This window comes from Artemia sp. Qi Xiang Cuo, chromosome 2, assembly GCF_049724085.1.
Source record: "Artemia sp. Qi Xiang Cuo chromosome 2, ASM4972408v1, whole genome shotgun sequence".
Taxonomy (NCBI): domain Eukaryota; kingdom Metazoa; phylum Arthropoda; class Branchiopoda; order Anostraca; family Artemiidae; genus Artemia; species Artemia sp. Qi Xiang Cuo.
This window is the reverse complement of record NC_142795.1, coordinates 20,855,670-20,878,558: the sequence shown is the minus strand read 5'-3', so window position 1 is coordinate 20,878,558 and position 22,889 is coordinate 20,855,670. Positions and strand designations below refer to the sequence as shown.

General features: G+C 34.8%; 1 protein-coding gene across 1 annotated transcript in view; it reads right to left on the bottom strand.

Moving 5' to 3' along the window:
• LOC148954989 (uncharacterized) overlaps nt 1–22,889 on the bottom strand; it is a 42,412-nt gene that overhangs the window by 5,769 nt on the left and 13,754 nt on the right. The window contains exons 2-3 of the mRNA XM_089108010.1: nt 19,558–19,751; nt 1,649–1,799 (exon numbers count right to left, since the gene is read on the bottom strand). Coding sequence (XP_088964136.1) covers nt 1,649–1,799; nt 19,558–19,751 — 345 coding nt within the window. The remainder of the gene's footprint in view (nt 1–1,648; nt 1,800–19,557; nt 19,752–22,889) is intronic.

The following is a 22,889-nucleotide window of genomic DNA, read 5'->3' as shown; positions in this document are numbered from 1 at the left end:
TAACAGACTTATACTATCTTTATATGTGAGCCATAAGTGTGTATATATGTATGTTCTCGAAAACGGCTTCATATTTTTTCGGGAAGACTGGTATCTTGGGATATTCTCGCATAAAAAACGATCTAGATTGGTCAGAAGTCTGAGAAAAATTCATGAAGAACCTTAATTTTGGTTTTTGCAAATGACGTCATGTACTATGTTAGTACATCATAAAAGCATTTCTTATATGGTGTCATGCATAAATAAGATTGTTGAGTTTCCTACGCAACAGTTATTTATATAATGTAATGTCGGTTGGAAGACCCCAAAAACGAAAATTTGTAGTTGCAGTTGCTATAAACCATGACTCTTTGGAATCAACACCTAAACTATCAAACGTAATAAGATTTGAAATTCGACATCCTGTACCATCAATTGCGACAACACCAATACGGACAACGAAAATAAAGGCCATTGCTAAACTGTCTGAAGTAATCAAATCCAAAAACATGTCAAAAATGAAAATGAAGAGCGAAGACACACACGGTTAGAAGACATGCGACACCGAACATGTGAGCAAGTCAAAAATGAAAATGAACAGAAAATACACACGGTTAGAAGAAAAGCGGCGGCGTGTCAAAAATGAAAACAAACTTTTTTTTCTCCCAACAATTTTTCTACTCCATATTTTTGATTTTCAAAGGTATTGTAGGCAATACCTCTTGCCTACAATACCTTATCCATGTCAAAATCCCGAGCCCAATCATCATCGCTATCATTTTCAATTTTGACACGTTTTGATTCTCGCTGTCCAGGTTTATTTTCATTGACTCGCTTACATGTTCGGTGTCGAACATGTGAACATGTGAACAAAAACTCCTTATTTGGAACCAAAAGGCACTTCTTGGGGTATAATGAGCCATCTCACCCCGTAGAAAAGTCATCTGACACCGCTCCTCTCTAGTATCCACAATATTAAAATAGTGTTTCCCTGTTAAACTAATTGTGTGCTATGATTACTATAGGCTTTGGTATTTGTGCATGCGTAACCTTTTCTGGGGAGGACCCTAAAACGCAAAAAAGTGCTTTTTGGGCCGTAATTTTTTTTTAAGGATTCCCAATCTTAGGAAGGGGATTCGCAATCCCCTTTCCTCATAAATCTAGTTATGGGTCTTAGGTGTCAAAATCTACGCACTAGTCTCCCATTGTTCTTTTCTCTTCGTTGCTTAGAATAGGTGATCTCAGAAAATAGGAGGGTGCTCTTTTGACTGCAGATTAGAAGTTCTTGTGGCCTTTTTGAGCACCATAACTGGTCTGAGCGAGTATCCTTTTCTGTCCCGTGTCCCACTATATTCGTACCCGTGTCCCGTCCTTTCTGCCCTGTGTCCCACTATGGCAATTGGATCAAAAATACAATGTCCCCTGAGTGTTTATTTCATGGAGCAGGGTTATTTTCTCTGCGCTTTGACTCCAAGGCCTGAGGTATGTTCTCTTTTTAATCTTATATGTTATTTGGTTATTGTTCTCTCTTTTTTTTGGTTGTTGCTTATATTGTATTTTTTTTTTGTCTCCCCCTTGTATCCCTGGCCATGAAGCCTTTCGAAGGGAAATAAGAGCATTCTATTTCCATTCTTATCAGTATTCTATTTGATAATAAGATAGCCCGTACCTCGTTCATTCGTATAATCTTCCCCATTTTTGAATCCATTATTTCAAAATCGTGAACACATGAAGGTCGATAGGTTTTGAGCCTTTTCAAGGCATCGTTAGCAATGTGTCTATCCAAAACGGCGGCTTTTCGAACAATCAACTCGTCATGACTAAAAGAAAAAATAGATCAAGAAATCAAGGTAAAAATATTTTTAGTTCAAAAGATACGTTATTTTTGTTTGCCTTATTTATTTACTTCTGAACCATAGTCCCCATAATTGAGATTAGAATGTAATTAATAACACCGTACGATTCATTTCATTTACTTATATGGTAAAAGCTATCAGTGGGGGAGCCTCCATACCCAGTCAAAAATCTTAGTTTGGTAGTTTATCTTCACGATTTTCAACAATTTCATACAACATAAGACTTTATTGCTATTTGACCATACAAAAATCTGATCGCATCTGTAATTAGAGAGGGAACATTGGGCGAAAACTTAATTACAATACTGAAATGTGTCATTGATAAGTGCTTCAGGGTAAATAAAGCTACAAAATAACAATTCTAAAATAATATAAAATAATACTTCAGCCTTAATAATCATTATTTTATTAATAATTAGAATAATTCCATATATTACCAAAAGTGGATAACCAAAAGAGACTGGAATAAAACGGACTGGTCTCAATATTTATCAAACTTTGCTCATCTTTTGTCTATGATTAAAGTTCCATTTAATTTAATCTGTAACAGTGTTATTTCACCACAAGCTCAAGTTAAGATCAATATATATTACAGCCAGATTGTTTCCTGCCTGAAAAAAGCTGAAGAAGTGGTTGTCCCGTTTTGTCGTTTTAAGCTGAAGACTAGATGTTCAATATGGAAATCTGACCCTGAAAAATTGTGCAAAATTGTGGCTTAGAATTTGGGTAACGTGTGGTCGCTCTTTAAGGGGTCACCTTTTTGACACTATACAGAAAACGAAGTTGGGATTTAAACGTTATCTTCGTAAAGTAAGGTACAATGGTGTGGAATTTCCGAAGACCTCTAGTCAGTGGAAACAAGTGATTAATGTTGCGAAATTGGATTCACCTCATATTTCCGATCAGATCACTAATGCCTCTTGGATTAATCATTATAATAAGATATTTCATATTATGAATTATAATGTTCACTCTCAGTTTGCTAGCCTCTGTTCTTATGTATTACCTGCGAGAATTTACCAAGGCCATGTGCCTCCCGTTTCGGCTGACCGTGTGATTCGTTGTGTTAAGAATTTAAAATCTAAATCGTATGATATCGATGGTATTAGTGTTTTTCACCTTCATATTCATTCGAAAGAATTGATTTATCATTTGCAGTTATTATTTCAAATTTGTTTATGTACGTCTTTGGTGCCTGATTCTTTTTTGTGCGGGAGTGTCACTTCGATTCTTAAACGTGGGAATGATCCGACTAATTGCGCTTCATATAGACCTATTACGGTAGCCTTTTCGCTAAGCAAAGTTTTTGAATATGTCCTGCTTCCTGAAATTCTTCCAAAAGTTGATTATGTGTCCAATCAATTTGGGTTAAAACCATATAGAGGTTGCCAACATGCACGTGGAGTTCTTATTTCGTTATTAATTCAAGCACAAAAAGATGGATCTGTAGTGCATTTATGTGCGTTAGATGTTTCAAAATCTTTTGACTCGGTTTGTGATAGCCAATTATGGTATTCTCTTACTCAACTTGGAGTGAATTTATCTGCTATGTTTGTTCTTCGTTATTGGTATGCAAATTCATATGTTTGACTTCGGTCAGGAGAGATCTTTTTTGGTAATATTCCTATTCGGTCTGGACTTAGGAAGGGGGGGGGTTCTGTTTCCATACCTTTTTAATGCTTGTTTATACCCTGTGCTTTCTCGTATTTTTCTGTCGTGTTTTACGGGTCTAACTAATTTATATTATATTGCTTATGCAGATGATTTATTTCTTATTAGCCGTTCAAAATTCACCCTAGCTGAGTCTACCCAGTTTGTTTCCAAGCTTTTTGAAAAAATTGGCTTCATGCTTAATGCTGAAAAATGTGAGTATTTAGTTTTCAATGCTAAAAACCCAAGTAGTGATTTGAGTTGTAGTTGTTTTTCAGTTAAGCTGGTTCCTGCGTTGCGTTGGCTCGAGATTAGTATCTGCTCTTCTGTTTCAGCTATCCGTTTTAGTGCACTTAAAGAATAAGAATAAGCTTAAAGCAGTTTATGCTAAAATTGTCCCAAATCGTGGCCGACATTCTCGTAAGGCCTTGGCTAAGCTCCATTCAACATATTGTGACAATTCCATTCTTTTTGTATCAGGTTTGCGCCCATTTTTTAATACCAGTGATATGCAGAATATAACAGTGTTGTACTTCCGTTATTTTAAATATCTTTTGTATTTGCCTCGTTGGTATAGAAACCGTAAGATTATTCCGATGTTTAATGCAACTGATATATTGACATTCTATAATAAGTTGGACTCCAAGTTAAAAGATGAGGTCTGCAAGCGGTTGGGTCCTTTTCATCCTCTTGTGCGATTGTTCTGATTTGCATTTGTAATTCTTTATATTGATATTGTTTTGCATGTGCTTTGTTTTGTCTTTTCCTTTGATTTTCTTTTGTTACTCGACTTTTTTACAATGTTAGTGGGTCAAAAATAAATTATTATTATATTTCAGCCTTAATAACTATTAAAGAAGAGATAAAAAATAAAAATAAAGAGGAACTACATAAATTTTAATAATTAACATCTTCCTTTTCGGCTTTGAATAAGCCTTATTTAAATATGGAATACCATGCCTTTTTAAATATAAATAACACAAAAAGTTTCCAATTGAAATCTGGAATTTTTTTTAATGAATTAAAAAACAAACAAGAAACTGAAGAGTACAGATGCCAAGAATAAATACATAACTCTTACTGCAAGAAAGAAAAAAAAAATGCAAATATTAAAGTTAGTAGTTAATTGTTCCTGAGAAGTTTGAAACAAAGATTCAGTTACTTTATGTGGTCTCTGTTAGGTTTTAATGATGAGGCAGTCCTTAATTAAATGCAGATTGATCAAGGGAATCTGTCCGTATTACCACAAAAGCCAACTGGGAGGCGAAAATCTTCATTTCGTCATAAAAAGGAGGGGAAATTTAAAACCCTAACTTCTTTAGGCTGTCGAAATGATATTTCAGGATTGTGCTGTGACAATGGGACTGAAAAACTGAATATTTAAACTTCTTTTGTTGTCAAAAATTAGTTTTTTGAATCTTGCTGTGGCACAGAAGCGAAGAAATTGATGTCATTACTTTTTTTGGTTGTCATAGAATTTGGGTTTGCTTTTTTTGCGAAGCGGGGTGGTTTTTACAACACTGTTGTTTTTTAAGGGGATTTGTATAATAGAAAGTAAATGTGTCAAAAGTGCAAATATATTATTAATTTACGTTTTGGACTTCGGTGAGCAAATAGTGGCCGCTTTACGGCCTATTCTCATCTAATCAAAGCTCTGGGTTATATGACATATCACCTCCTCTGTTCATCCTAAAACATCAAACAGTTCGTGGTAACGAACTGTAAGTAAGGAGCGACCCGGCTCAATAGTAACCGAAACTCTAAAAACCGAAATTTTCATACCCATAGATACATCAATAGAATCAGATTTTTATGCTGATTTCAAATATATAAGTTTCATTAAGTTTAGTTTTACCCATCAAAAGTTACACGCCTGAGAAAATTTGCATCATTTTCGAAAAAAGGGATAAACAACCCCAAAAAGTAATAGAACTTTAATGAAAATCACAACATCGGATTCAGCGTATCAGAAAACCCTACTGCGGAAGTTTCAAGCTCCTATCTGCAAAAATGTGGAATCTTGTATTTTTTGTCAGAAGAAAGATCACGGATTAAAACTTAAAACGAACAGAAAATATTCCGTATATGGAAGGGCTGTCCCCTCTTGAATACCTCGCTCTTTACGCTAAAGTTTGAATTTTATTTTTTAAAACAATAAAAAACTTTAGCGTAAAGAGCGAGGTATTGAGGAGGGGACAGCCCCTTTCATATACGGAATAATTTCTGTTCGTTTTAAGTTTTAATGTCACTCCTTACTTTCAGTTAAAAAAAACTTGTTTTTTTTATTTATTTAAAATAAAGGCCAAACTCTTTAGAAATATCTGAATTTTAATAAAGGTTCGTATAAGTATACACTTAAAACTAAGTATACGAGTAAAAGTACTCCTTCAAAAGTCGGGGTAATCATTTAACAAAAATAGATTTTCAAAATGTTTTTTTCAAAAAAGGCAACTAATTATGTGTTTATTTTTTTATTAATTGAAAAAACTTTTTCCACAAAATAAGTTTTTCAAAAAAAAGTAAAGAACTCCATTAAACCAAAAAAGAACAAAAACAGAACCAAATAATCTACCAAGCATATAACTACCCCAAATCAGTATTAATAAATAAATGAAACCCAAGACAAACAGAAATTAAAATAAATCATAGAGTCAAACTCAAAACGAGCAGAAATTAATATGAGTAGGATTCTAAGCCCCTATGCTTTCTAAAAGCCAGAATATAATTTGTACTTTACTAAAAAAATTCAAATGAATCTACTGAAAAATGTGCATTGTCAGTTTAATATACATATGCTGATATCTATTCTTTAAAATCTTAATTAATTTTCGATTTCTTAAAGTTATAAAAATAAAAACATTTAAAAGAATTTTTTTCAGTAAAGTAAAAATTATATACACTTTCGACTATTTCCAATCAAAGGAGCCCTTTTTGAAGTTTCTACGACAACGCTTTCTATAAAAACCTTATATGCCCCCAGGGCATAACTTACAACCCTTACCCTGAGGACTGTTAGGGGGTTATCATCCTCAAAGATCTAATTTCCAGAACTTTCTACTCCGTTGAACAAACTGAATATCTCAAAATTTTGGTTGTATGTGTTTGGGGAAATGTTGGGCAAGAGAGGGGGGGTTAGTTACCCTCCAATCACTTTCAACTATTAAAAAGGGCACTAGCCCTTCAAATTTACAATCGAATGAGCCCTTTTTAAGTTTTAACGACAACGCTTTCTATAAAAACCTTATAAGCCCCCAGGGCAAAACTTACAACCCTTGCCCTGAGGACTGTGGGGGGGGGTTTACTTGCCCTCCAATCACTTTTGACTAGAAAAAAGGGCACCAGCCCTTTAAATTTTCATTCGAATGAGCCCTTTTTGAAGTTTTTACGACAGCGCTTTCTATAAAAACCTTATATGCCTCCAGGGCATAACTTACAACCCTTTGCCCTGAGGGCTCTAGGGGGAGTGTCCTCTTCAAAGACATAATCTCCAGATCTTTCTACTACGTTGAACCAAATGGCTATCTCAAAATTTTGATTGGATGTGTTTGGGGAAATGGTGGGCGTGGAAGGGGTGTTAGTTGCCTTCCAATCCCTTTCAGCTATTAAGTAGGGCACAAGTCCTTCCAATTTCCAATCGAATTTTCTTTTCGAAGTTTCTACGATAACTCTTTCCATACGAAGTGGCCTGGTCAAAAGAAAAAAAATACATTGCGCCAACATCGTTCTTTACATAGGCAGCGTTATTGCGCTGCCTATGATCTAACCGGTATAGACAGGTCTCTGAATTCACAGTTTGAATCAGTGAAATGGCATCGATTTTTTTTTCAAACATTTACTAATGAAATGTTGGAAAAAAGTGGAAATTCACACCACTTGATTTAACCACGGAAACGGAATGCAGCTATAATATTACTTCAGAATTTCTCACATTCTCAATACGAACCAGTCACAAAATATAGTTATGTTTTTGTACAGGAGTTGCATATATTTGTCCATAAAATTGTATAAAATGATATGTATATGCCACTGCCGCTGAGTACTTATTTTGATACATGCCATCCAATCATATCTCCACGATTAGTTGTTTATAAATAAAAATTTGTACGAGACAATTCTCTTACTTAATGACAAATCAGAGCCGAATTTCAAATTTTATTTTTGTGCTTAACAGACATTATCGAGATTTAAACGTTTGAGTTGAATATCTGAAAATTTCAAGATTGAAAAAAAATAATATTAGAAATCTACCACAGCTTGACACCCTGAGAATTGAAATCACCAATCTATACCTATCAAATACAAAAATTGCAAACACATGACTATTTGTTTCTTTAAGGAGTATTTCGGCTCATATACTTAGTTTGAAGTACATACCTACATGCATCTTTATCAGAGTTCATATTTTTCTTATGATTTTGGTCTTTATTTGAATATTTTAGGATGAATAGAAGAAGAAATACTAACGATGAGTTCTAAAATGACAGGACTAGCTATTATAAACTTTCACCAAAATATTGCGGTAGACATCAACTGTGTAATAAACAGATATGGCGGGAGTAGAAATGAAGAAATAGACTTTTTCTTATAAAATTGTGAATTCTGTAATTTAAGCAAAATATATTGAACTTTAAAAAGTGAAAAGATACGCTACGTTGTTATGAAAAGTGAAATTTTGATTAGTGAATTTTTTGGATTTGGTCAAAGTTGACGCTTTTTGTTAAAATACTATTTTTAAAAAGAATTAGTGATTAGTTAATGCTTCATTGCCTATACTTAAAACCCTCGTATTAAATGCATTTTAAGTAATTCTATCTCTTTGTTCTATTTTCCTTGTTACACCCCTAAACGAACTAGTATTTATTGTTTAATACATCTTTTACAATATACAAGTTGTATCTTAATCCTCATTTCCTACACTTCATTACAATCATAATTACTAAGCGATGCCACAAAGTTAGGCGACATGCTAAATGGTTTGATCTATACAAATAGTCACAAAGAATGCATAACTCCAAAAGATGGTTCAAGACCAATTTTTTGACAACAAAAGCTTAACTCACTCGCTATAGTGGTCAGAAGTCCAAAGGTGGAAAATTGTACAGAAAATATTAAATATCATACTTTTTTTTTTATAAATGGTGAACATCTTTTTTTTATGGCGGGATGGTTTTTATAATTTACTATTTTTTGTATCAATATTTTTATACCATTTTAATTTCCAAAGATTTATTAGAACTTTAACCCTCACCAAATTTAGATTAAATTTACGACCATTTCCACTGCCTACCTACGACACATAATTGTCAAGGTTCCCTTTAAATTGTTGGTATTTCCTTGGTCGCAAGTTTATCGAAGCAAAGAAAATCCTGGATCTGCCCCTGGTTCCTGTGGCTGAAGATGAAAAAAAACCCTGCAAATCTTCAGGATTTGCAAGAGTTCAGCTCATAAGAAATAGTGAAATCTCTAAAACGAACCAATAGGCAAATAGCCAAAATCTCAATCATAAAAACAAAGCCAAAATTGCAAACACAGAAAAAAATCATTAAAGTCTACGAAACATGAATAAAACAGTATTACAAGCGAGAAGAAATTAGTGAACAAATTGACCAGGAAGAGCAATTGGAAGAAAATGACTTGCTAGAAAAAAAAAGAATTTAAATCATTTGTATTCTCTTTATGCACACATTGCTTCATCTAGGTAAAAAGTAGAGCATTAAATGGTTATATATATTTGCATTTTAATTACCAGAATTCACTTAAATTTTCAATGCTTTAAGGAGGTGATTTACCGTGAAAGTTTGCAAGACATTCATTTTCTATGGCTTTTTGACTTTCTATGCTTGAACATACATAGAATTCCAAGTCAAATTAATCTTCTTTGCTACCTGAGCCAACTTTATTGCTATTATAATTATTTTTTGTATCAAGGACTATAAAATCAATTGGCTATGCTGATATTTATTCCTAAACATAGGTTAAATCATACAACTCAAAACAAAATCCCATGTGCGTTTCGCAGCCTAATACTACTTTTGGCTTTATAATTCCCTCTCATCTCATTGTTTTTACCAACAATTTATATAACAGTTTTTACATTCTATATTCTTAACTAGAATACTTCTTCTTGCTTTTTTCTCATTATCCACAATAGCCGTTATAATTTTTACTAGCCTGTCTAATAGGCAAGCTTTTCTTTCCATTGGTTTTTCACGACTATCACTTTTTTGTCACTACGAAACATTTTGTTGTTGTTTTGTTAACATTGAAATGGTTAGCTGAACAAACAACACAACAACCAGGAGAGAGCTGACAGCCGGTGAAACAAACAGCTCTGTTACAGAAACAGACGGATCTTGTCACTCAAAGACAATAACTTTAAGAGAAAAGCTGAGCAGAAAGGTTTATATAACAGTTTATAAACCCGTTTTTACATTCTATATTCTTAACTAGAATACTTCTTCTCAACCAGAAACACAACAAGGGTCACAAATGCCCACGCCCTTTAAGTTGATGCCGCCTAGATCTACTATTTGGCAAAACTCTGCGACTTACACGTGTGTCGATTGTGAAGCATAATGAGAAGAAAATTAGGTCTACCTATACAGTTTCGGTTTCTTCGAATTGGAATTTAAATGTGTTACTGCGCGCTACAATTGTGCTGATGTAGCGTTGTGCCATATAATTGATGTTTCGCCGTTCTGAAAACTACTAATTAATCAGAATAAAGTAGCTAAAAGAAGAAGCTTCCTCAGGTACCTCAGGTTCCATTTGGAGCTGCCAAGCAATTTATATATAATAAGGCAGTACCTGATCCGGTATTGCTGTAGGATTGTGTTCGAAAAACTACTACAAAAGAATAGAGGCTATTAGCAATCCACGGGAGGCATTAATAACTTAGTTGTGTGTAGTTCTTTTCGTGTTGGTTGCGTTCCGTATTTGATGTTTCTCTTTTCTTTTTTTTCTTTTTTTTGTTCATCTTTTGTTTAATTGTGACGGATTTTATAGTATACTAAATAATGCATACACTCACTTATGATATATATTAGGGCCCAACCGAAATGGATTGTCGGAGTCCGATAACGATATATCGGCATCACACCGATACGATACAATTTGCCGATAAATTCCCCTCCGGAAATAAACCTTAGTAGTAAGCTTGTATAAGGTTTGACGATTACAAGCCCTGGGGCATGGATATGTATGCAGTTTCACAGGTACATGACTTACCAGGGTCATTCATCTATTACTAAAACATGTTTTTTCTAGGTTCAATTGCCAAAACTCGACTTCCTCATATCGCATATTAAAGGTGGTCTCTTTGTAAAAATACTGGTTTCTGGAGGGCATATAATCATATTTTTTCACTATAAATAAAGATGGAATTACTCAATTTCTGGATTAGTTGAAAAAACGAACTCGAAATAACCCTTTTATAGTTAAAATTTATTCATTTTCCAATGGAGAACTCTAAAAGAATCTTGATGGTAAGTGAATATACATTATTCGTGAATTATCATAAAAAACGTGATCTTTTTCGTTAACTATCTGCCATATGGGTTTTGGAGCGGACTACATATCTATTTGCAAAATTCATATGCTTTGTAACAGCTGTTCAGGTATTTTGACTAAATGGGTACTTAACTAAGAAACCCAAAAAGCTACAAAATTAGTTTAGCTTAGTTGAATGATCCTACTCAATTACAGAATTGCTTATTCACTCCGCTTTGTTATAATGGTGATTATAAAATAAAAACTAGGCATGCGAGAAACATTAAATAATATTAATAAACCCAATAAAAGAATTATCTAGATGGAATAACATCCGACGATGTCCAAATCTGGGCTGCTTTAAGCAGCGGCAAGACTCTAATTTTTGAAAAAAGTGAGACTTTTGGACTTTAAACGGTCTTTAAAATTGTGGAGGGTCATAGGGAAAGGTTTATATAAAGAGATTCACCAGGGCTGTTGCATAGTTTTCTGCATCCTCTTTTGCATTGTCTTTGCATCAGTAAAAAAAACAAACTAAATAAAAATTAAACTCAATAAGAGGAATAAAATTTGGGTTGGCTGGATATGAGACAGGTAAATTAGGCTATTATAAACAGTCGTTGGTGATGTCTATATGCCTGGGTAAAGAGAACTTTAGACCAATCACGGCTGTTTATAAACAAATAATAATTTTCTTTGGAGTATAATTCTGATTGTCTGAAACAGCCACGAATTTTGATTCTGCCAGTCCTAACTCTGGTTATTGATTTTAAACTTGAAGTGTGTGAAACTATATCGTTATAAGTTACCTAGTGAATAAAAAGAAATTAATTTTTATTCTAGGACACTGATGATCAAACCCCCGACCAAAAGCGTTCAAAACTGGATGTCGCTCTTGACAACAGTGAAAGACACCTAACACTATCTTTGAACTTGATAAGGACACCTGTAATTCGTTATGCACCCTGTTCAGATGGACAACAGGTTTCTAACGATCTACTTGCAATTTCTAACGTAAGTCCATTCATCAGATAACTCCATATTTTGTTTTATGTTTATAACACACTCACAATTTTGCAAATTTATTTTTTTAAACAAGTTGCGCATTATTTAACTTTCAAGCCTTGATTAACCATAGATGGCCTCCATGTGGGATAGCTAAAAAAAATGGGAAAAACCAGATTAGCGTGCGTGTATTTACTCAAGGGGTTAATTATTGAAGAAAAAAGAACATTGAGGGGTGAAAAAATAGGTTATCGCTTCCTAGTAAGGTATTGGCAACTCCGTTACAGATATTTTTTTTTATCATACTTCTAATTATTTTATTGGCATTAGCCATACTTTACGTTGTGTATGCCTACAAACTAGTAAATATGTATCGGGCTTTTTTCTGCTCAATTATTTTCAGTGAAATTAATATCATACAAATAGCGAAATAAAAAATTGATTCAAAACTCTAATTTTTGAAAAAAGTGACGCTTTTGGAGTTAAACGGTCTTTAAAATTGTGGAGGGTTAGAGGGAAAGGGTTAGATGAAGAGATTTACCACTGTTGCATAGTCTTTTGCATCAGAAAAAAAATAATTAAACCCAATAAGAGGACTAAATTTGGGCTGGCCGGATATGAGACAGGTAAATTAGGCTATTATAATCAGTCGATGGCGATGTCTATATGCCTGGGCAAAGAGAACTTTCGATGAATTACGGCTGTATATAAACAAATAATAATATTTTTTGGAGTATAATTCTGTTTGTCTGAAACAGCCACGAATTCTGATTCTGCCAATCCTAACTCCGGTTATTGATTTTAAACTTGAAGTGTGTGAAACTATATGGTTATAAGTTACCTAGTGAAAAAACTTAAATTAATTTTTATTCTAGGACACTGATGATCAAACCTCCGACCAAAAGCGAGTGAAGTTAGATGTCGCACCTGACAACACTGACAGGCACTTAATACAATCCTTGAACTCGATGAGGCCAACTGTAATTCGTTACGCATCCCGTTCAGATGGACAAGAGGTTTCTAACGACCTACCTGCAATTTCTAACGTAAGTCCATTTATCAAATAACCCTATATTTTTATTTAGGTTTATAACACACTCACAATTTTACAAATTTCTTTTTTATACAAGTTGCGTATTATTTAACTTTCAAGCCTTGATTAGTCATAGATGGCGTCCATGTGGCAAAGTTAAAAAAATAATACAAAAAGCCGATCAGCGGGCGCCTATTAGCATAATGAAATGCAGAAAGCTTCAAGGTATAACGAACCTTGCATACGAATACCCGATTCTGATTATGCATTCTTGTAAGTGATATCTATATTTCTCGAAAGGAATTAACTTGAGTTAAAAAAAAGATATTTTTCATTCGGGCATTTTTTTTAAACTATCGTTTAAGTTGACAAGAGGGGGCTAGATATAAAAAACCTTAATCAGATAGGGCTTTAACTTTGATACATGACTTTAGGTACTTATTTGGTAACCGGTAAACATGTGACTAGAAGCGTATTGAAATGCTTTAGGAAAAAAAAAATAGGTTATCGCCTCTTAGTGAGGTGTTGCCAACTATATGACAGATATTTTTTTATCATACTTCACATCGTGTATGCATATCAACTAGTAATTAAGAACCTGGCTTTTTTTCTGCTCAATTATTATCTGTGAAATTAATATCGTAAAAGAGCAAAATATGAAATTGGTTAAGCTGTCTACAGGTACCTAATGATTGAAGTGGGCAAGTATTTAGGCAATATATAGCTAAGGTGGAAGTTAAGTATTGACGGGGTTAAAAGTTGGCATAGTTTTTGACTTAATAAAAAAGTGGATATTGCATATGGAAAATAAATTTTATTCTTGTAGATTAAGATCAGCGAATTAGCACCACCACCACCATCAGCTCAAGAAGCAGTTATTTGCAGTGAACCTGCGCTAATCATTACACCGCCAATGGAGTTTAGAGATGCGGATACTTTAGTTGTTGTTGATAATATGAAGTAGGAAAAGGGTTTTCTAAATGATTGTTTCGGGGATATAACTAGCCTAGACGACTTAAAATTTGATTTTGATATGATGGAGGACCCGGAATGGACAAATAGGTTTATGAATGAGCATTTGGGTGATAGTAGCACAAGTGCATTTAAACCGGGTTCTCATAAAGAAATTCCGTCATAGGACAACACAGGCTGGCTAGATCAACTATCCCCAAATACCATGGAAGCCATACTCAGCGAATTGGGTGATTTTACACCATGGGTAACTAATGCAATTGAACAGACTGGGGGTGGTGCTATTGACGATTCTATGCCCCCCACCATTGAGGTTGATGATAGTAGTAGTAGTGAAACATTACCCCCACAAAAATTTACAATTCCAGATTTTTTCCTTTATAACTCTGCCTTGCACCATACATATGTCTACTGCGCAAAATTCGGTTACCCCTTTAACTCCTTAATGTCAGGGGATATAATAACACATCCCCTGGATATTACTCATTTATATGTTAACAAGATTCCTTATCAAGAGCCCTTCTTGAAAAACAGATGGGGGTGTGGGGAGGGAGGGACAGTTTAAAAGCATCAATAGCACTAAAAAATTTTTTTAATGAAAATGCGAGTGAGCTCTATTCCAAATACTTACATACAGAGATGTTAGCAATTCGCCCGCATTCATCAAATTATGAGGAGTTTTTTTTTAGATTGGGTAAGCAGCATTGTGACTAAACTAGATAGTTATAACGAGTGGGGTAGTGGGTCGGTTGTTTTATTTATTGAGAGTTTAAGCGTTAACATCTGTGGAGTTAAAAAGGACTTTATTTTAAGAGGTGGAGGTGGGGAGAGGGCAATTGAATTAAAATATCATCCAGATTTAGAGGGTTGTCAGGGAATACAACGAATCTGTTTCGATGCGAGGTTACAGTTTTCAAGTATAACTTTTTAATTACCGCCTATAGACCTCTGCGCGGAAATGCCTCTAAGAAAAAGTTGGAAAAATTAGCAGTTAATGGGAGGGAGGGGTTAATGTTCCCCATAGTACGGTTTTATCGTTCATATGGTCCATTGTCTTTGATACTAAAAGAGGTAGATAATTTTGAGCAGGCTAATGAAAATTAAAAGATTGGTTTACGGTGTTACAATATGAAACAGAATTTGAGGAGGGCCAGCGTTCTGATAAAAGGATGTATTATTTCCAGTGAGGGTTCCGTCCATTGAGTCAGTGAAGCATTGGGTCTGGCTTCTATACACGCCACCCACAAAGCCTGATCCATTAGGACATTTTAATACAATTAGGGATATTAGTAGAGTTTTGGGGGAGGGTAAAAACGGGTGTGTATGCTATTACTGTCCAACATCTCTCAAGATTTTGTTCTGATTTAAAGTTAAAGCATCACATGAGACACTGTAACCGTCAAGGATTCCAGGCTTTGGAAACGGTTAGTGGAGACGGAGCGATCCTACATTTTAAGAACTTCCAGAACAGGCTTATACATAGCAATAAGATCGCTTTGGACTGCGAAGCGAGACTCACAGATGTGTACCAATCGTCAAATCCTAAGCATGTTGAAATGTATGAAGCCTTAGGGAGCTCTTACGCTCAGGTGCAACAAGATTACAGTAATACCATGCAAGTGTTGGATGTAGTTAAGTCGTTTAGCGGTGAAGACTGCATGCGCTCTGCATTGACCAGTCTAATCAAAACAGCAAACGTTGCAATTTCTCGCCTTCGTTACACAAACTGTCCTATGCTCCTATCACCAGATGACAGATTGGCCAGTTATACTTCTTGTGTAATTATACATGTGCCATAGACACTAAAAACGATACAACAACCCCTGAGGCGAAGATGACATATTTATGCTCTTGAAATGTGCTCATAAATAAGACGTCACTCACGTGAGTTTTTCTTCCAAAATTATTAGGGATCAATACACCCTGGTGGAACAAGTATTCATCAAATGATTTATATAAATAGGAAAATGAGAAATATTACCAGTTAAACCTGAATGAAAACAAAGCTGCTTTTAGTACTTGCCACCCTCCTCCCCATACCTGAGGTTTTTCCACGTGCATCTTTTTGATGGAGTGCTCCACCGCAGGGTATTACTGTCATTGAAACTAGAAAGCTCCTTTTGTTGTTATTTAAACATGTGAGTAAAATTTTCAATTTCCTTTCTAATTAATATCCGAAATTATCCGGGAGATTTGGGGGGGAATTCTTCACGGGGAGGGGGAGGGGCTAGGACCGAAGACCATATTGACTATATTATCAGAGTTTTATAGAACCCTGCTCTTACTAAGAGAAAACCTTTTTATGATCCACTTTCCAAGGAACGGTTCATTTTACCCCTTGGCTGGTGATCAGTTTAGCTAAGAATTCTAATTTACTTCGGGAGTTCCCAGCCGTTTTCTAGGAATACACCCCATTGAATATCTTAGCAAAGTCTTCACAACAGTCTATCTAGTTTTGCTGATTCACTACTTTACATAAACCCAGCATTAGGTAATTATAAAGAAAGCCTTTCTAAAATTATCCCACATATCCTTCTCCATAACCACGGAAACCCTTTCTCAAATCCCAATGGTATATTCACTCATAGTAGCAAGTTTTCTAAGTTCAAGCACATCAAAATTCAGTCAGTTTAATCCATGGTGGTCTAATGAAAGAAAAAAATAGTCGTGCTATATTGCCGTCATATTATGTAAGCATGACTTTTTTTTGTAGCATGAATTAAATACAAACACCACTTTATTCATGCATATAGCTTTTCTGATAAAAACTATTTCTGATCATGGCACATACCAAAGGTTTCTCCGAGTTTTTTTTTTAAATGTACCTCTTAATTCAACTCAACCAATCATTATATTTTGCATTCCGCAATAAAAGGGAAGCTGTCAGCACCTGCATTGCACGTTTAGTCAAGTTTTCCTTCAGATGAATTAGGGTATGAGAAAATCTCGCCTCGTTGTTGATCTGAAGGAATTCGCACAGAAAGTTGAAACTACCAAAAATATGTTTTCAAAGGCTTCTGGTTTTGCTTCAGAAAAGGTGACATTTGCAGAAAATAATGACAAAATCATAAGACAATTAAAATTTAGGTAGGAGGAGAAATTACTTTATGGCCTCTAACCTCCATACAAGCCCGAGAGAAGTACTTTGAACTTGTCATATGAACAATTTCTGGGGATGGCATATACCATGGGTCTCCTCCAAATTGTTTGGTATGGGGCCTCTTAACCAAGTCAAGCAATCTTATTATTTTAACAGGTAAGATTGTCGAAATCATTAGACTTCTCGTTCATAATTTATCCTTGTTCAAAACAAAATATGGACTATTACTTCCATACGGTCCCATTATTTCAAACGGAATTTGCTTAAACCTGGTTGATTGTAAGGAATGCGTTTTGATTTGGATGGATGAGCTAGTTCTAAAAAGATATCTCTCAGTAAAGCCATCTGCACCGGATTTCTACTATTTCTAGTGTTTTTCACAAAAGTATTGACTTTCCAGTCCATTTGAGCTGCATAAAAGTAATGCTTTTGGCATTTCTCTTCTTAAACGGTACAATTCCCAAACTATTACTGCTACTACTAACAACCACCACTAACTATTTTGATTTACTTCAACAGTAGCAGTAGTAGTCATAGAAGTAGTAGCATAGCAACATTGGTAGTAATACAAATAGCCCTGGAAAGTTTCAGCTCAATACCCTAAGGCGTTGCTAGGACATTGTTCATACACTACTTTGATAAGCCATATGTACCTAGTACATTTTTATTCAGTTCAACATCGCCCTTAACATTCCCTTAAGTTTTACAAATACTCTTAGCTTTAGTAATAGTAGTAGTCGGAGTAGCAGAAGTAATAGTAGAAGCACTGGGAGCAGTATTAGTGATAGCAATAGTAGTATCAGTAGCAGTAGCAGAATTAGTATTCACATTGTACCTTTTTGGTGTAGTTCAACATCCTCTCCTCATGCCCTGATAGTTTCAACTTAACCTTTTAATATATTTATGAGATATTGCTGATACACCCTTTTGAAAGAATGCATGCACAGAGTGTGTTTTAATATAGCACAATATCCGCATTAACGGTCTCTGAAAGTTCCACATTAATACCATTAATCTTAGTAACAATAGTAATCAGCAGTAGCAGTACTACTACTACTTATGCTCATAGTGCATTGTTTATTAGTTCAACATACCCCTCAACATGCCCTGATAGTTTCAATCTAATTCTATAAGCCATTAATGCTAATATGCCCTTTTGACAGTTGCATACACATAGAGTACTTCAATTCAATTTAACATACCTTCAACATTTCCTAGGAATTTCTCTTTAATGCCCTTAGTAGTAGTATTAACCATAGAAGCAGTAGTATGCATGTAGTACCTTTTGGTTGGTTCAACATTCTACTCAGCATGCACTGAAAGTTTCAACTTAATGCTCTTGGCTGTTCCTGGTATATAGCTGTTACGTCCATTTAATAACCTGAATCAACATAGTACTTTTCGATTTAGTTCAACATCCTCCTCAATATTCCCTAAAGTTTCACTGTACCACCCTTAGCTTCAGTAATACTACTAATAGGAGTCTTAGTATAAGTAATAACAGTTATAGTAGGCCTAGTAGTTGTAGTCACAATACCAGTTGTGGTAGTAGAGTATGCACATAGTACCTTTTTATTAGTTCAAAAAGACCCTCAACATGCCCTAAAAGGTTCAACCTAATGCTCTAAGCTGTTCTTGAAATACTGCTGATACACCCTTCAGCATGGCGTTTCAATTTAGTTCAACAGCCATCTCTGAGTTTCACTTCATCACCCTTAGCTTCAGTAGTACTACTAATAGAAGTCATAGTAGTAGCAGTAGCAGTACCACTTATAGTAGTAGGAGCAAAATATGCACATAGTGCCTTTTGGTTAGTCCAACGGTCTCCTCAACATTCCCTGAAAGCTGCAAACAGTTCACTTGAATACCCTTGTTTTTTTTTATGCAAAAAGTCAAGCATACCCCCTTACCCAAGGGGGGTATCATCCCTAAGGACATAATGATTGGACCTTTTAATTATGCTGAACAAGATGACCACCTCAAAATTTTGATTGAATGTCTTTGGGGACAAAATGCGTGAGAGAGGGGCTACTTGCCCTCCAATCACTTTTGCATCTTAAAACGGGAGCTAAAACTTTCAATTTCCAATCAAATGAGTCCCTTCCAAAGTTTATCCAACAATTCCTTCCCTACAAAATGCCTTGGTGAAGAAAACCAGCAAAATAATACATTATGCCCACTTTGCTTAGGCAGTACTATTGCACTACCTATGGTAGTAAATTAACATGTTACCATATGTTAGCTCCATGCCCATTTTCGAAAAATATATACTATCCTATATTATGAAATCTTAAAATTGCAAAATATTTTCTTTTTGCAAAATATTTTAAGTTCCAGGTGCAAACCGGGGAATAATGGCCCTTGTATATTCAGGTATTAATATCCTCAAATAATTCTTTTTTAAGGTGTTAATTAACTTCAATAATATTAATGTTCATTAAGAATATTACCATGGGGTTAAAACAGAAATATACCTTTTTTGACATTCTGACAGCTGAGATTTCAGCCTTTGAATTTCTGCAACTGCTGTTCTGTAAAGACTTGAAATGTTTCTTTTTAACTTGAAGGATGCATTGGACAATGTTTGGACACTTTCTTCTAGCTTCTTGATCGTCTGTTTTAAAGCTGCATTTTCGTTTTGTAGCTTTACTATTTCATCTTCATAATGCTAAAAAAGAATGAAAAAAGAATATGAGTACATTAAGTAATGAAACTAGAGATGTAGCACTTGATCTGGCAACAGTGGAGACGTGGCACTTGAATGGATGACAAGTGAAATTATGAGCTGCCTTCAGTATGGTTTGAACTCACTGCAGTCATTTGCTTGTCCAGACGATTGTTTTGGAGAAACAGTTTTTCTACTGCATTCTAAAAATGAATGCCATCAATTTTTGAAGAACAGTGTGCTATCAGGTTTTGTTTCAGTCTTGGGCACAGTACAGTGAAAATGATCCCTATTTTCTGGAACAAGTTATTACTGGTGATTAGCCTTAGGTGCTTGAGTACATCAAAGATACCAATAGCCAGAGAATGGAGTGGTACACTTTAACCTCTCCAAGGACTAAAAAATCAATGACAAGGAAGTTGAAAATCAAATTCTTGATGACTCGTTTTTTCAGCATTGACAGAATTGTCCACAAAGAGTGTGTACCTCAAGATCAGACAGTCAATCAACACTTTTACCAGGAGGTTCTTGATAAACTTCATCAAAGTGTCATTTCCCTGAGACTAAGTATCAAGAAAAACAGGGTTCTGCATCACAATAAACTGAAAAATGAGGTATTGTAAATAAATCGCTTAGTGAATTTAAAATACATCATTTTCAAGCTAATATTATTGCATCTTTTCTGTCAAATAGAAGTCAAGTTGTTAAGTATAAAAATGTTTACTCTGATTCATTCCCTATTTCTTGTGGAGTTCTGCAGGGTACACTTTTAGGTCCTTTATTATTTTGGATAATGATTAATAATCTTGCTAATTATTCAGTTGATCAATGGAGGCTTGTGGATGGCATGTCATTGCTCAAAAGGTACAGAAGAAATATTCAGAGTAGTGCAATGGAAATTCTCAAAGACTTTACAAGTGAAGCCGCCCAGTCAAAAATGAAAGTGAATTCTCAAAAATCTATTATTATGACCCTCCTTTTTCTTAAATCAAAGCCATTGTTTACAACTTCAATACAAAAATTCTTAGGGGATACACTGATGAGTGATTTGAAATGGAAGGCTCATGTTTGTTCTATTATTAAACAGGCTAGTGCATCTATGTCTCTCCATAAGCTATTTGCTAAATTTTCATGTCCAAAAGCACACATCCTCTGCCTTTATATATATTTCATCCATCCACTGCTTGAGTATGCTTGCCCACTCTGGCATTTTGGCCTTATGGTGAATCAGTCTGATAGGCTATAAATTATCCAGAAGAGAGCCCTGAGAATTATTTATGGTCAGGACAAAGTGCCTTACATTCTCCTTCTCAAGGAATTTTGCCTCCCAAACTTGGCAGCTGATCATGTTACCCTTTGCACTAATTCTGGGAATAATTTGTGTCTTAACACATGTTTTCAATATCAAAACCATGTACCCCCCCCCCCCCCGGATGCAGCCATGAATATAGCCTATCTGAAACACAAATTAATTAAAACAACATATTTTTTTTTATATTCAAAATCTAGAAAACTAAAGGGCATTAAACTTCTCTCAAAATGTGTTTTTTAACTTTTGGTTACTCTGGGCTGTGGTTTGCTCTTTACTAGGTTGTTAAAGGGACTGAGAGGGGTATCACTAAAAAGGTGGGATTATAAAAATCTCATTGTTGGTTTTCAACTTTATAGGTTTGTATGGTATCTTTTTCATGCTTCCCAGTGTTTCTACTCAAGAAATTGCACCAAAAAATGTCATTTTTAGTGCAATACCAGGCCAGGATTTACCAATAGGCCCACTAGACCTGGGCCTGTGATTTTCTTGTGGTGGTTCTGAACTTTCTTAGCAAACTTTTTCTTTGTTGTGATGCAGATGAAATTAATCGGATCAGACCATGGTTGGTTGCATTCAATTGATAGATGTAACCAAAACTTTGCCAAATCACAAGATAGGGAGAGACTTTGATTTTCATAACACTTGTGAACTGTTCCTGGATGGCAATACTCCAATGGAACAGCACAAGATTCTGCATATTGAAAAGCATGGCATATCTCTGCACAATAAATATCAAGGAAAATGTGTTTTTCCACAGCGAGGAGCTGTGAGTGCTTGACTAGCAGGACAAATGGTACCTTAATCTTGGAAAGGATTGCAGAAGCACTATCCCAATACAGTTCAAGGTCAATTAATACCCAATTACATAGGCTATCTATGATGGATTTGGTGCTCTTATCAATATATCATTTAATGCTCTTATTAGGTGCTCTATTGCACATGATTTGGAAGCCAAAATTTATAGGCTGATGATAATGATTCTAGAAAGATGATATTATTGCTTGCATAAAATATTTTGTAATGAACTTGCAAATATTTTTGAAATATAGTTAGGATCATCCAATAATCAATGAAATAAAGCTAGGAAATTCAAGTTGAGTTGATCCCCTTGTGCTATCTACAGACCTTGTAAACACATATAGAAAAGAAGTAACAATACTGACAGCATCAAAAATAAGGACAATTCATGGAAAATAAATAATTTGGGCTATATATCTGATAACTAAGGGGGGGGGGGGAGTGAAGTGTTTTCAGGAATAGGGTAAGACTCTTGTACTTGGAGAGTGCCTAAAAAATATTGTCTTCAACAATATCTTGATTAAAATGCTTAGTTTACGCCTAGATTAGGAACTATTGAGAAGGAAAGATGTTAAGAAACAATTCTTACTTCATAATACTTAAAATAATTAGAGCCCATTTAACATATTTTGAATACAGCTCTACTACACTTTACCCCTTCCAGTCCCCCTAATGTGCAAATCTACAGCCCAAATTATATATCTCCTATATCATGCAATCATAAGAAGACAAATCCTCTTGTTTGAACCTATGTAGGTCTACCTGTAGAAATTAAATCAACTCTGATGAAATCAAGAAATGGAAAATACATGGGAAATACATAATGTTGACTATATTTTAACATTGGTGGGGGATGGGTATAGTATAGTGGAGCAGTACTTCAAATGTGTTAACTAGGCTAAGCCTTTAATTGTACTGTATATTATGAAGTAAGATTTGTTTTCTTAACATGTTTCCTTTTCAATAGCCCTAATTACCTTAAATTGCATTGTCTAGCAAAACAAGGAAAAAATCCTGTAGAGTTGCTGGTC